The sequence below is a fragment of the Zalophus californianus genome, chromosome 9, assembly GCF_009762305.2.
Source record: "Zalophus californianus isolate mZalCal1 chromosome 9, mZalCal1.pri.v2, whole genome shotgun sequence".
NCBI classification, from domain to species: Eukaryota; Metazoa; Chordata; class Mammalia; order Carnivora; family Otariidae; genus Zalophus; species Zalophus californianus.
This window is the reverse complement of record NC_045603.1, coordinates 20,387,738-20,402,838: the sequence shown is the minus strand read 5'-3', so window position 1 is coordinate 20,402,838 and position 15,101 is coordinate 20,387,738. Positions and strand designations below refer to the sequence as shown.

The window sequence follows — 15,101 nt, the reverse complement described above, 5'->3', positions numbered from 1 at the left end:
CCCTTCCCTCTACCCTACTTTGAACAAAGAATGAGAAAGAAATATTTTTCCAGTCTTTACTAGTTCTCTGTGAAGCTTTTGGTAAAATGTATTAGAAACCAAGATTACTTCATTCAAAACCAGCAAGATCTTAGGGCAATATACAGTAGTCCCCCCTTATGTGTGGGGTTTATGTTCCAAGACCCCCAGTAGATACCTGAAAGCATAGATAGTACTGAACTCTATATGTGCTATATTTTTTCCTATGCATACATACCTGTGATAAAGTATCATTCATAAATGAACAGTAAGAGATTAACAGCAATAACTAGTATTAGAACAACCTTTAGTTATAAAAGTTGTGTGAATGTGATCTCTCTTCAAAAATACCTTATTGTACTGTACTCACGCTTTTTCTTGTGATGATGCGAGATGATAAAATGCCTACATGATGAGATGAGGTGAGGGGAATGACGACGTGCGTGTTGTCGTGTAATGCTGGGCTCCTGTCGACCTTCTGACCGTAGTCAGTAGGAGGAGCATCTGATTCCAGACTGCAGTTGACCATGGGTAACTGAGACCATGGAGCGTGAAACCGCAGATAAGGAGGGGACCACTGTATAGCTTATTTGGGATCATGACTTCTGTTGTTACCTTTATATCTCCTAAGTCGGGCTTTCCAGTTCTAAAGATATTTTCTCTCAGTGTGACATCTTCAACAGCCTGGCTATTTCCACTTAAGTATTACTGAAATCAGAGTCAATACATTCCCACTGAAAGTAACTCTTCATCCATTCATGTGTTCAGTAAATATGTACTCTCTGCTAGGCCCTGTTTGGTTGCGCATTTTCCAACAGTGATTCCATTTTTCTTCTCATCAACTGAGGCTCGGTGTCTTAGAGGCATTTTTGACCCACTTGTCTTCAGGGACTCCACATCCTCTTGATTCTGTTATTCATATACTCACTCAATTCAGTGAGTGTTTATTGAGCCCTGCCTACGTGTACGACACTTGAGATACAATTGCAAATAAAACAGATAAAAATCCCTCTCTGTGCAAAGTTTACAGTCTAGCAGGAGAACATCTTAGGTGATACCTGGTGTGCGCGAGGAACAGCAAGGAGTCATGGTCGTGGGGCAGTGTGTATAAGCAGAGAGTGATCAGATGGTGCTACGTTGTACTAGTAGGGTCCAGATCACATAAGGGCCTTGTGGCCACTGTAAGGTCTTTGCTTCCACTGCAAGGACTCTTGAAATGCCTCTTGGTCCATCTTTCAGCATTTCCCTCTACCATAAGCTTCTTTCATGCCCTTGTTTGCCCACGCTCACATGACTTGAGCAGCTTTCTAGTTGGACTGCCAGCTCTTCTTTTATTTCATCCTGTATACTGTTACTAAATTACTCTCTTGGAAATACTCATTTCTCATTCAGCCAATATTTATTAGTACCTACTGTGGGCAAGGAAGTGCTAGATACTGAGGATATGGTAAAAATAGGAGACCATGTTTAAACCATGTCACCCGTTTAAACAATATGATTTTACAAGTAATTATTTAGTTATAGCTACGTGTCTATGACCTTGAGAAGGTTGCTTAGCCTTTCTGTCTCAGGCTTATTATCTGTGGAACCGGGATAACAGTAACTATACTCCATGGGGTTGTGTTGGTTAGAGGAAGTAACACAGTGAGTGCTTACACAGATGTAAGCTAAAGTCTAGACACCTCTGTTTGGTGTTCAGAGCTACCTGTTTACCTGGGCAGCTTTATCTGCAGCAGCCATCCCCAACCCCAACCCCCTTTTTCTCTCAAATGGACTAGCTTCCTTGTCCTTTGACTGTGATCGTTTCTGCCCACCCTGTGTTTGCTCTTGCTTTTATCTCTAGTCAAATGCACTCCAGTACCCACCTGAATTCTTCTCATCATTCAGGAATCCCTACAAGTTTCAGCTATTCATGGAGTCTTTTCTGTAACACCTGTACCACCAACCCTAGGATTTTTCTTTTCTGTTACCTTCATCTTCTGTCTTGGTAATTGAGCAAGATTTAAACCACTTGCTTTATACTTGCAACGTATTCCTTGCATACCTAGTACAGTGTGGGGCATATAGTTGACATGGAGTATATATTTATTAAAATGTGATTAAACATGTCTTGTTTTCTCATTTATAGCATGTATAGTACACTCCTGGCTCATAAAAAACTACATATAAGAAATTTTGCTGCTGAAAGTTTTACTTTTTTGATGAGAAAGGTTAGTCTGATATCTTATATGTTTATTGTTCATTAATCCTCAAGAATCTGATGAACAGAAACATCTTTTATAATGTGTGTGTGTGTGTGTGTGTGTGTGTGTATATATATATATATATATGAAGAAACCTTTTACTATTTTGAGTTTATCTCATCATTAGGTTGTCTTTGCTCACTAATGTGAAATAATTTGAGTCACCCTTTTATTGTTACTTAGGTTTTCGGTAGCTTTCAATGTATGTATATCAGAAGGACCCTCTAATTCAAGTCAGTAAATATATGAATGGTGAGAGTAATAGAAACTTTTATGATAATTTCACAGAAGAAACTGATATCATAATATCGCTTGTATTTCCATAGTAAATTTTAGAGGGTTCTTGTAATGAAACAGAAACACTGGTATTAATTTCTTTTCTACTCATAAGTATATGATTTACTTTAAAAGATAGAATGTTGCCTTATGTAGTTTTTCTTGGCACAGACCTTGATGTTATTTCACTGAATCAGTGTTGTGTGTGAAATTAGAAGTGGTATACTATTATAGTAGTTTGAAGTCACTCTAAGTGTCTCTTCTTTTTAGAATTTTATCCTAATTTAACTATGAACCTGTGGAACAGTAAATAATATGTCTTCATTTGGATTTGTTGTGTTGTAAATACAATTTTCCACTTGCATTTTGTGTTTTAGGTTTCTGATAAAAATGCACTTTTCAATATAATGTTTCTTGATCTTGATGAACATCCGGAAAAGGTAGAAGGAGTTGGACAGTTGCTCTTTGAAATGTGCAAAGGAGTTAGAAACATGTTTCATTCCTGTACAGGGAAGGTAAATGACCGGGAGGATATTTTGAGTCTGTGTGAAAGAGATTAAAAGAAAAATAAATTAAGATTTATGTAAATGGTATGGAGAGAGGATAGTCTGGAATAAATAAACACTAAGGGGGGAGCATTAGGGCTTTGATAACAATGCCTACCTAGGTTCTAGGTGATTAGGTATGTTTACTTATAAAATCATTGCTATTTTCTTTATCCTGGATCCTAGAAGGTAACATAAATTGATTAATGAGTGAGGAGTGAGCAGTTGGATGGTAAAATTCTCCATCCTAGTTTGGAAATTCCTTTTGAGACGTGTAGTTAACCATCAAAGCTTCCATATCTTTGATTATTCTAGATCAGATTTAAATATAGCTTAATCAGAGTGGGAAATAACAGTGTAATACTGAAAAATAAGAGTATATATGTCCATTTTAGTGATTATTGGATTCCCACAGGCAGTGAAGCTAATTTTACAAAAACTAGGACCAGTTACTGAAACAGAAACTCAACTACCATGGATTTTAGTTGGAGAAACACTCAAAAACATGGTCAAATCTACTGCGTCCTACATCTACAAGGAACATTTTGGTACATTTTTTGAATGTTTGCAAGTGAGTTCTAATTTTTATGGATTTGTGTGTAATAAGGAGCCTAAGAGTTGATTGTTCTTGCTCTTAGTTTAGCAGACCACCGCTGGAAATTGTATTTTATAATTGTGTCTTTATACTTTTACACGCATAATTAGGATTTCCCCCACCTTTTTTCCCCCTCTCTATCCCCTGTACTTCTTTGGTATTTTGAGATGTAGTAGACCATTGTGGTTAAGAGCACAGCCTTTGGAGCCAGACTGCCTCTGTTCACATCTTGGCTTTGTCACTGATTTGGGAAAATTACTTAAATCTCTGTTCCCCGGTTTTTTTATCTGGTGGGACTATGAGACAGTAATATTCTCTACCTCATGGTTGCTATGAGGATTGTGAGTAAATACTTATAAAGCACTGTTTAAACATGCACTCAAAAATATTAGCTATTATTATCCTTAGTGATTCCTGGTAAATGTGTCTTTTTTTCAAAATAAAAGTGTGAAAATTTGAATTGCTTCACCCAGTACTTTTCATTACTGGATTAACAGATAAGTTTGATATTTTATAGTTATTCTTTCTGTTAAATTCCCCATTGGCAGGAATCACTCTTAGATCTACATACAAAAGTAACCACAACTAACTGTGGGGAAAGTTCTGAACAGATAAGAAGGTTGTTAGAAACATATCTGATACTTGTGAAACATGGGAACGGATCAAAGATAATCAAACCTATCGATGTTTGTAAGGTGAGTTCCCAACTTCATTTGCTTAGAGTCTGTTCATTAAAAGCTATTGCTAAGTGTGCATTGTTTTTTCTTTTATTTTACAGGTGTTATCTCAAACATTACAAATAGCCAATCTTTCTACAGCTTGCCGGGAGACCCTCTTGGCTGTAATTTCTGCTTTGATCCTGGGTGAAAATGTTCCCTTGCCAGAGACTCTTATCAAAGAAACCATACAAAAAGTAATTTACTTAAACAGATATTAATTGAGTAGTTAATAAGATATTTAGCATTGAGTAAGCCTCCTGGGGAATACTATGAAGTGTATGGTGTGGCAAAGGCTCAGCCTTCAGGGAATTTATAATCTTGTCAAGGAGATGTGAATTTCATGCTATAATAGAAAGAGGCAAAACAGTGTGATGAAGTAAATGAAAAATATTCAACAAACATGTGTAGCTTACCATGTACTGGGTATGGACTAGGTATTCCAGGGTGGACATTCTCGTACCTGTGGTTTTTGATTGTTAGGGAAGTGGGGCCCTAGGAGTGAGTTATTATAATCTGTTGAATTAATCTATTGATGTCATATTGAAACATAATGAGGGTTGAGGGACAGAGAATGCTTTCCAAAGGACTTATATTTGGGATAGTCCTTGAAGGTTAAATATCATCAGCCAGTCAGTGAAGGGGTTAAAAATTCCTGGAGAGGGAACAGCAGAAGATGCATCAAAAAGTCCAGAAATGGAAAAAAAAGAAAAGTCCAAAAACGTAAGCCCCTGGGTACAAGGACACATGAGGAGGTTTGGTGTATATTGGCGAGTCTCTGCTTCGCTTTGCAAAGTTAGGTTGGGTTTTATCCTGCAAGTAGTGAAAAGCCCTGGAGAAATTTTAAGCAGGGTAATGATTTGATAGATTTGCATTTTAATAAGTTTAGAAGATGGCTTGTAGGGAAGTGGGATTGAAAATAGAAAGACCAATTAGGTTCTTCCTAGACTCATGCAGTGTAGCAGTATATAGTATGGAAAAAGGTATAAAATAGTGCTCCTTGTCCTTTCATAATTCTCTGTCTCTGGGAAATAACTGGGCAGCTCTTAGGCAGAGCCCCGCATCAGCACAGAAACCCAGTGCCCCTAACATTTCTAAGTAAGTTCTTTCAGCCGAAGGGCAAGCATTTGTACAGAAAACTGGTTGAAGTGTGCCTGCCACTCCCTTACTCCAGCTACTTTCCCAGGGAGAAACGTTCAGTGCCAGTGTCTCACACCTGGATGTGTCCCTCCGCACAGTGGTCAATTCAGCAGTCAAGTCATTTTTGCTTCTATTAACTTGTATCAAGCGTCCCACCACTTCCTGCTTACAAGTTAGAGGACTTTGAAGGTTTAAGATGTTTTTTATTTTCGGGAATGGACAAAGTACTCTCTGTACACTTAATGTTTTTTACCTGTGGTCCACAGATTTTTGAGAGCAGATTTGAAAGACGTTTAATTTTGGATTTTTCTGAAGTTATGTTTGTTATGAAGCAGTTTGAGCAGGTGAGCAATTAAAGTTTTGGATTTGTTTTGTTTTGGATTTGTTTTGTTTTGTTATCAATCTGTCATGATAAAATAATCAAACTTAAAATCCTATGATTTTTCTTTGAGAGGAATAGAATAAGTATTTGATGTTTTAGTCCATAGTTTTTAAAGCAATTATATTTCAGTTTTAGTTCACAAGTAAAACTTTATTCCATATGCTAGGGCATTGAAATGACATTAGATAATCAACTTGTTTTTAAATAATCCTTTAGGAAGTTACAGAACCATGTAGTAAAATTAAAAAAAGACTTTAAGGAACTTTTATGTGAGTTTGAAGCATAGAAAATAGTCTCTGAAACATTTGGATTGCAGGGTGGTTACTAAGACATTTCATTGCTACTACGTCAATATGTGATGTAATGAAGTAGAAATCTTTCCCATTAAATCCTGCATTTATTTTATCCCTATCCCCTCCCTTCTGTCCGACATTTGCCACTCCTTGTAACTGATCTCCCATAGCATACTTCGTGGAAGCCTGTCTCTGTGTCCGTTCTCTGATTTCCCCTTTAGTCATTAATATATTCTCATTTGCTTCGAGAAAAACCTTCTTCATTCATATCCTAGCCCTCTTCCTTCCTGTCTAATGAGAGCCCTTTACCTTGCTCTGGTTTTCTTAGCAACTGCATCTTTTCCTTCTCTCCTGTTACCTTTCGTCTTTTTATAAACATCTTATTTTCATCAGAGTACTCTTTGTATGTAGTTTTAAAAGTCAAGCAGGGCTAAAAGTTAGTCACTTGATTTCCACTCACACCTTCCTCGCCAAGAACAACCACATCTCTTGGATTTTATCTATTTTTTTCTGTTACTTTATATTTTCTGATCATTCAAATACACTGCTTTTCCTTGATTCGTTAGTTTTAGTACTCTTCTGTAGACTTCCTCCTATGGTGGATGGGTTCTGGTTCTTTTTTACCTCTCATCTTCTCAATGGAGTTACATCACAAATTTTGGTTGGATTCCTGTTCACCATATAATTGATCTTTCTGAATGAGTATTTTATATTTACATTTCCTTTTTCATATGCCTTTTCATTTTTCCTGAAGTTATAGATTGCCAAATTCTTTAAAAACTGGAAATGATTTTCCTTGAATAGCTGGTCAGTGAGTCTGCCAACAGCCTTTCACATGTCAGAAAATTTAGCAGCTCAATTTTTTTTTTTTCTTTCCTCTCCTAGACACATTCCTCCTAGAGCAGTGCAAGTCTGAATGAGTTGCTTTCTCAGCCCACGGCACAGATATCGTAATAGGACTTCCTTTTGCTTTTCTCCTATTTCCTGGGTCCCACACCTTTCCCTTGTTTTAGTTTACTCTCTAATTTTGATGGTACACTTTTTCCAGAGGTGCTAGAGAAAGGATAAATGGAAGTAAAATTTTGAGATTTAGTACCTTGGAAAATGTCTTTATTCATATTGCTAGCAAGATAAGTATAGAACTATAGATTTGTCATTTTCCTTCAGTTTTTTAGGCATTACTCCATGGTCTTCTAGCTTTCATTGTTTCTGTGGAGAAGAGGTCTCATGCCTTTATGATTTCTGATCCTGTGTCTATGATCTATTTTTCCGTCTATGGAAGTGTTAGAATCTTCTCTTCCTTAGGTGTTATGAAATGTATATCTTTTAATAAATGTGATTTCCTTTCTTATTTTTAGCTTTTCCTACCAAGCTTTCTCTTGTATATTGAAAATTGCTTCTTGATTGATGAGGCTGCTGTCAAAGATGAAGCTCTGGCCATTTTGGCCAAGCTCATTCTGAACAAAGCAGCACCTCCCACTGCTGGCTCGATGGCAATTGAGAAGTACCCCCTGGTCTTTTCACAACAGACAGTGGGGTAAGTTCTAAGTTTTTATTCCCTGTAGTGTTGGTAAGATTATCCACTTTATAATACATAAGAATGCTGTAAAAATGAAGATCTCTATATATTAACTGGGGAGATGTCCATGATATATTGTTCTGTGAAAAAAGGAAGTTGTAGAATAGTTGTTTAGTATGATCCCATTTCGCAACGTTAAAACAAAAAGTGTAAATAAGCATAGAAGAAGACATGGAAGGATACATAAACAGGTTAACCTGGTTAATGTCAGGAGGATGGTATGTGAAAGAAAGAGGTGACTGATTTTTTTTTAATCTTTTATTTTAAAATAATTGTACATTCACGTGCAGTTGAAAGGAAGTACAGAGAGGTTCTGTGTACTCCTCACCCAGCTTCCTCTAGTGGTAACATCTTGCATAAGTTAACTGCGATATCACAACCATAAAATTGACATTTTTCAGATTTCATCAGTTGTACATGCGCTCACCTCTGGGTGTGTGTGTATCTGGCTGTATGGTTCTATGCAGTTTTTTCACATGTGTAGATTCATAACCACCACCAGAGTCAAGATACAGAGCTGTTCCATCACCACAAAGATCTCTTGTGCTTCCTTTTAATAGCCACAGTCACTCTGATGCTCTGCTTTCCATTCTTAACCCCTGGCAATCACTAATCTGTTCTCTGTTTTTATGGTTGTATCATTATATAAATGGAATTAGAGAATACACCTTTTGAGATCAGCTTTCAGTCATGCAGTTCCCCTGAGACCCATCCAAGTTGTGTGTGTCAAGAGTCCATCCCTTTGTTGAACATCTTTTCGTGTGCTTGTGGAGTCATAGCCCATGGCATGGATGTAGTGTAGTCCATGTAATGATTCACTTGTTGAAAGATGTTTAGGTCATTTCTAGTTTTGGGCTAGTATGATAAATAAAGCTGTTATGAACATTCATGTACATAACTTTTTGTTGCTCTGAGATAAATGCCCAAAAGTGGAATTGTTGAGTTATATCCTAAGTACATCTCTCGTTTGATGAGAAACTCCTAGCAGTTTTCCAGAGTAGTTGTGCCATTTAATATCCCCACCAGCAGTCTGAATGATCAAGTTTCTCTGCATCCTCTCCAGCATTTGGTATCATCACTGATTTTTATTTTTTGTCAAATCTAGTAGGATGTAGTGAGATCTCATTGTGGTTTTAAATTGCATCTCCTTAGTGGCTCATGGTGTTGACCATCTTTTCCTTGGTTTATTTGCTATGTATATATCCTCTTTGGTGAAATATCTGTTTCCTTGGCCCATTTTGTAACTAGATTGTTTGTTTCTTTACTGTTGAGTTTTGAGAACACGTTATATATTCTATACAAAGCTTTTTTTTTGTCAGATAAATGGTCTGCAAATATATTCTTTTAGTTGATAGCTTGTCTTTGTTCACTTAAGATTTTTCACAGAGCACTGTTTTAGATTTTGATGAGGTTCAGTTGACCAACTTTTCTTTTATGGATAATGCTTTTGATGTCAAGTCTAAGAACTCTTTGCCTAGCTGTAGGTCCTAGATATTTTCTCCTCCTTCTCTAAAATTGTCATGGTTTTATGTTTTACATTTAAGTCCATGGTCCATTTTGAGTTAATTTTTATATAAGGTGTGAGGTTTAGGTCAAGTTTCTTTTTTTGCCTGTGGATGCCCACTGTTCTGGCAACATTTGTTGAAAAGGCTATTCTTCCTCATTGAACTGCTTCTGCACCTTTGTCAGATCAGTTGGGCATATATGTGTGGTTCTCTCTTCTCTTCCATCGATCCATGTATCTATTCTCCTCTAATAGAGACTGTCTAAAATAAGTCTTGAAATCTTGAAAAAAAATTCCTCCCATTCTGTTATTCCTTTTTGGATTGTTTCAGCTATTCCTGGTCCTTTGCTGTTCTATATAAATTTTAGAAGAATCTTGTCTATGTCTACAAAAAAACCTTGGTGGGATTTTGTTTGGAATTGCCTTTAACCTGTAGATCAATTTGGGAAGAATTGACATTTCCCTAAGGATACACAAAATTTTAACTTTTTGTCAGGAGGTTGGGAAGGAGAAGAAAGAAGTGACTGTTAACTCTTAGATTATATACCTTTGCATTGTTTGAATTGTTAAGAGAGCCATGGATTACTTTCTTAATTTCATTAAAAATAATGCATACCCTGGGGCGCCTGGGTGGCTCAGTCGGTTAAGTGTCTGCCTACGGCTCAGGTCTTGATCTCAGGGTCCTAGGATGGAGCCCTGCTTCGGGCTCCTTGCTCAGCGGGGAGCCTGCTTCTCCCTCTCCCTCTGCCGGCCACTCTGCCTATGCTCTCTGTCAAATAAATAAATAAAATCTTTAAAAAAAAAATAAAAATAATTAATACCCTTTAGAATTGAAAACAGGGTTTATATAAATATGTGAGAATTCTGGTTATCATTTTTCCAGTAGTTGTGGATGTGTTTTTAGAAATTAACAATTAGGAAACCAGTTCCCTTATCATTCCTATGTGTTTGTACTTGTTTCTTATTTCTCTGGGATTTGTTAGACTTGCTGCATTTGGGGTTTGCTTTGGGGCAGTAGGAATAGATGGACATTCCTTGAGTTTTTGCTGAGTACTCCGCTTTGAAGCATCACAGCATCCCTTGAGATGGGTATCATTGTCCCCACAGTCACACAGCAGAGTTAGTTTTTGATTCTGGATCAGCTTGAGATTCTGGAGGAGCTCGTTTTCTTCACATGTTGCTCTTCTGCTGACCTTAAAAGTAGCTTTTCTATCAAAAACATGCTAATAGAATCTGTTGGTTTTCCATTTTACTGAGCTCTGATTCCTGAGGAATGAATAATTAGTAACTCCTGTAGAATAATTCCCTTGGTACTTTCCTCTTGATTGCAACACCAAACCAATTCCCAACAGGTATATTCCTTGCACGTAACCAAAACTGTGGGTTCTAAGCAGTGGGAATGAAGCTGCTTTGTTGGCTTGTGTGAGGCCATCTCAGGCATCTCAAATCCTCCTTGAGATATGTCCTAATAAGAATAAATAAATACATTGAGGCATATTAGCTTAAGGCAGGTGCCACACCTTCTGTGCTCTTTCTCTAAGAAAACATCCCTTTGCAACTCGCACAGAGATAGGATACATGTGAATGGTCACCTTTGTCTGAATATTCTTAGTAATACTCCATCCACCTGTCTCACAGATTTGTTGTGAGACTAGAAAGAGATAATAGATGTGAAAAGATTCTTTAGAAGATATATTTATTCTATCAGCTGACAAGTGCTAATTGTATCAGGCACTATTCTAGGCATTGGTATATAATAATGAATAAGAACAAGGTTCCTTCTTTTTGGGGAGCTGACATTCTTGGAGTGGAGGAATGTGAGACAGATAACAAATAAACAAGATAATTTTAATGATAAAAAGAAAAATAAAACTAGGGTATTGAGAGGGAGAATGCATGGAGAGGCAGTGTGACTCCTCTTGGCGGAAGGGACCTTTGGGCTGATTGTAATGATGGGAAGGACCCAGCCTTGCAAAGATCTAGTTGAAAGGCTTTCCATGTGGAGGGAAGACTTAGTGTAAAGGCTCTGGGATAGGAATAAGCTCAGTATGTTTGAGGAACCAGAAGAAAGCCTGTGTGCGTACAGAGCATGGAGCAAGGAAGAAGGTGGAATGAGAGGCAGGCCAGGATCAGATCACATGGAGCCTTGTAAGGTTAGATAAGGAGTGTGGATTTTATTGGAGGAGCTCATTGGCAAGTGTGATAAAGCAGGCAAGCAATGACCTGCCTTTTTTTTTTTTTAAAGCATCTCAATGTTTTCTTGTAAGATTTTTGCAGATTGTTGAGTCTTTACTACTAGGAAGACTATATATCAAGGTACAGTGACTTTCAGAAATTGTCAGTGAAATTAACTAAACTATCTGTTAAAATTTCCAAACATTCATATCTTGGTAAGCATGAAACAGAAAAGAGTAGAACTTTTTCATGATAATAGGGACACAGGACTAAAAACCTGATGTTCCACTTCTGTTATGTAACAAGTTAACCAAACTGGCCATGGGGGATAAATTATTAAAACAAATCATTTTACTTACTGTTTCTATGACTTTTCTTTCAATTAGATTTCTGTCTTTCAAATAGAACTGAGGCAAAAGGGAAAAGAGGCAAACAAGAAAAGTGCCAAAGTAACAGATACCTAAAGCCAAATGTCATGTCAGAAAATGTCATCAAGTAAACATTTATGAGATTAAAGAAGCAGAGACAGTTCTAAATCATAATCACTTTAGTGACATTTGTCAAATTCACCACTAGTGCAACATCATTCTGTGTTTGTAAAGTAGTAAAATTTGTGTCAAAAAGGAAAGGGGGAATAGAGGAAGGAAGTCCATTCATTATAATAAATTACCTCTCCAGTTTTTAAATACATGTCCATCAGCAGAATGGACAGAAAAGAAGGAATCTGAATGAATCAGAAAATTCAGAAATAATACATAAAACTAGAAGAGACTTGCTTTAAGTTATGAAGCAAATTAAAATAGAAAAAAGGAGAACCAAAGGCATCGAAAAAGCCTCTTACCAAAAATCAGTAAACGACTTGCATTTGTTTTGTTATTTATATTCAACCACCACCATCAGTTCCCTCCTCCCCACAAATCTACCACGCGTGGAAAGGAACCAGTTTTATTTTAAACTTCAGAGGGCAAGAGGGATTATGTTCTCTCCTCTTTTAAACATTTGTTTTTCTTCTCTTCCTTCAGATCCTATTTAAGGCAGAAGAAGACCAGATCCAAGGGAGGAAAAGAACAGATCCCAGTATTGGACCACCTCTTATCTATAATTCAGTTACCCCCAAATAAAGATGCTACTTACCTTTCACATTCTTGGGCAGCCCTTGTCGTGTTACCTCATATTAGGTGAGAAAATAAACTGGTTAATTGTGAAAGAGATACTTAGTGTGCTGATTTAAACGTTTATTAGCCCTTCCTTGCTATTCCCTGAAAAAGCCACTGAATGCTGGTTTGAACTTTTCCCTTTGTCTCCCGACTTCTTGGACAGACCTCTTGAGAAAGATAAGGTGATACCACTAGTCACATGCTTCATAGAGTCACTCTTCGTGAATGTTGACAGAGGCAGCTTTTCAAAAGGTCAGTTACAATCCCCATTTGTTTTCTTCTCTGTCTTTTCTGACACAGCCAAAGTGACTGTAAACATGTGGAATCCTAGAGAATAGTGCTAACATTGTGCTCTGACACAACGCCCTCTATGGTAAATACAGAAAAAAGAGGGTAAGATGGAGATGTTGCACTTGTGCCTCATAACGTGGTGACCAGGTGAGGGCAGCTTGAGCACAAGCTGAATCTGAGGACAAAATGTCAGGGGGTGCCATGGCATCTGAGACCCCTTGTTTTCAAGCCCCAGCTTGTGTCTTGTTCTCCGTTCTCCCACGCACACTCTATACACCTTATATCCAGGCACTTTCATTTGCTTTACCCTGAGCAAGATACTAGCCTGCCCTGCTCAAAACACCCTTTCATGTTGTATACTTGAATACCTCCTTTCACTAGCCTGAGAACAGCAATTTGAAAGTAGGTATTTTGTTTCATTTTAGTACAGTATTTCTTTTCTAACATTATGTATAGTAGTTGTTCATTCATTTAGATATTACTGCGCTAGGTTCTCTGTTAGATACTAAGAAGACACATTAGAGAATAAAATAGACTCATCATAGTTCAAGTGCTCAATAGCCATATGTGGCTGGTGGCTACCATATTGGACTGCAGCTGCATATTGGCACAAGTACAGAACATTTCTATCATTGCAGAAAAATTGTATTGGACAGCACTTTTCTAATATCGAGAGCAGGGGTTGGCAAAATTTTTATGTAAAGGACCAGATAATAAATATTTTAGGTTTTCATATTCAGTCTTTGTAGCATATTCTTTATTGTTTGCTTGTTGTTTCAAACAAAGCTTTTAAAATATAAAAAGCATTCTTAGCTTGCAGGCCGTATAAAAAACAGGCTACCTACAAATCTGACTTGTGAACCAAAGTTTGCCAGCCTCTGGTCTAAGATTAAATGAATATCTCATTTAAAAAAATAATTGATTAGCTTTTGAAAAGTATAAGTGCATCTCCTTAAAAAATCCTAATTTGGATAATGCCAGTGAGTGGGACCACCAGATTTCCTTCTCATCGTAACTAATGAAACATACATTTTATTCTCTATTTTTGAATATATTTTTCTCTTAAAGCTGAAATATAAGACTTGGGAACCTTCTCTTTTCAGTTCCTTCCTGTTATATTCTGACATTTGATAGATGATAAGGAGGCACAAATTCACTTTAAGAACTTATGTAAATAGCAAGTATTAGATAAATGAGATGTCTGGTAGTTATTGTGTCAAAGGAATAAGTTATGTAGTTTCTCCTGTTTTTCTGCCCTTAGGAAACTTATTTGTTCTTTGTCAAGCTGTAAATACTCTGCTAAGTTTGGAAGAATCTTCTGAACTTCTTCATTTGGTTCCTGTGGAACGTGTGAAGAATTTAGTATTGTAAGTAAATATACCTCCCATTTATATTAATCACAAATAAAATATAAAAGCTTCTGTTTTTGTGAAATCTTGGGCATAATGAAAGTTCTTGTTTTGATCTACTTTATACCTAAGTTGTATTCGTATTAGAAATGTATTATTGATTTGAATCCTTAACATAAGTACATTTTTTACACAGTCTTTAAATGCAGATTCTTCATCTTTGTGGAGAGATATTTTACCATGTGTGTAAACTAGTGTTGTAGGTTGTCTCCAACCCTAACATTGCACTCTCTTGACCTTCTAGAACTTCCTGAGTCGTTCCAACATACATATTTCTACTACACTCATTCTGTCTCAGCTTGACATGATCACCATTTCAGAACATTTTCCTGTGGTTGTTTTACTACATACCAACACAACCCAGTTTTTTGCTTTTGTTTTTGTAAGTTGATGTCAACAAACTCCCAACTTTGGTGTAGCACTGGACTGTTACCAGAAAGCCATTTTCTACTCAGCTCAGCCCCTTTCTAAAGGTCACACCTTTTGAAAACCTGGTGAAGTAGTTGATGACTTTTTCTGGAGTCTAATCCATTTTATTTTATTTTATTTTAAAGATTTTATTTATTCATTTGAGATAGAGAGATACAGAAAGAGCATGAGCAGGGGGAGAGGCAGAAGGAGAGGGAGAAGCAGACTCCCCGCTGAGCAGGAACCGGAGATCATGACCTGAGCCAAAGGCAGACCCTTAACCACCTGAGCCACCCAGGCGCCCCTAGTCTAATCCATTTTAGTCCCATTTCTTGTTAAAACAGATTTATTAATTTCCTTTGTTCAGTAA

The 15,101-nt window shown here is 37.0% G+C and overlaps 1 protein-coding gene across 5 annotated transcripts in view; it reads left to right on the top strand.

Annotated features, from left to right (window-relative positions):
• The window catches only part of UTP20 (UTP20 small subunit processome component), a 101,143-nt gene that overhangs the window by 6,687 nt on the left and 79,355 nt on the right, over positions 1-15,101 (top strand). For all 5 annotated transcript variants that reach the window (XM_027594716.2, XM_027594717.2, XM_027594718.2 and 2 more), the window contains 10 exons: positions 2,147-2,228; positions 2,915-3,052; positions 3,498-3,653; positions 4,226-4,372; positions 4,456-4,590; positions 5,800-5,877; positions 7,567-7,745; positions 12,489-12,644; positions 12,787-12,875; positions 14,176-14,281. In XM_027594716.2, the coding sequence (XP_027450517.2) occupies positions 2,147-2,228; positions 2,915-3,052; positions 3,498-3,653; positions 4,226-4,372; positions 4,456-4,590; positions 5,800-5,877; positions 7,567-7,745; positions 12,489-12,644; positions 12,787-12,875; positions 14,176-14,281 (1,266 nt within the window). The remainder of the gene's footprint in view (positions 1-2,146; positions 2,229-2,914; positions 3,053-3,497; positions 3,654-4,225; positions 4,373-4,455; positions 4,591-5,799; positions 5,878-7,566; positions 7,746-12,488; positions 12,645-12,786; positions 12,876-14,175; positions 14,282-15,101) is intronic.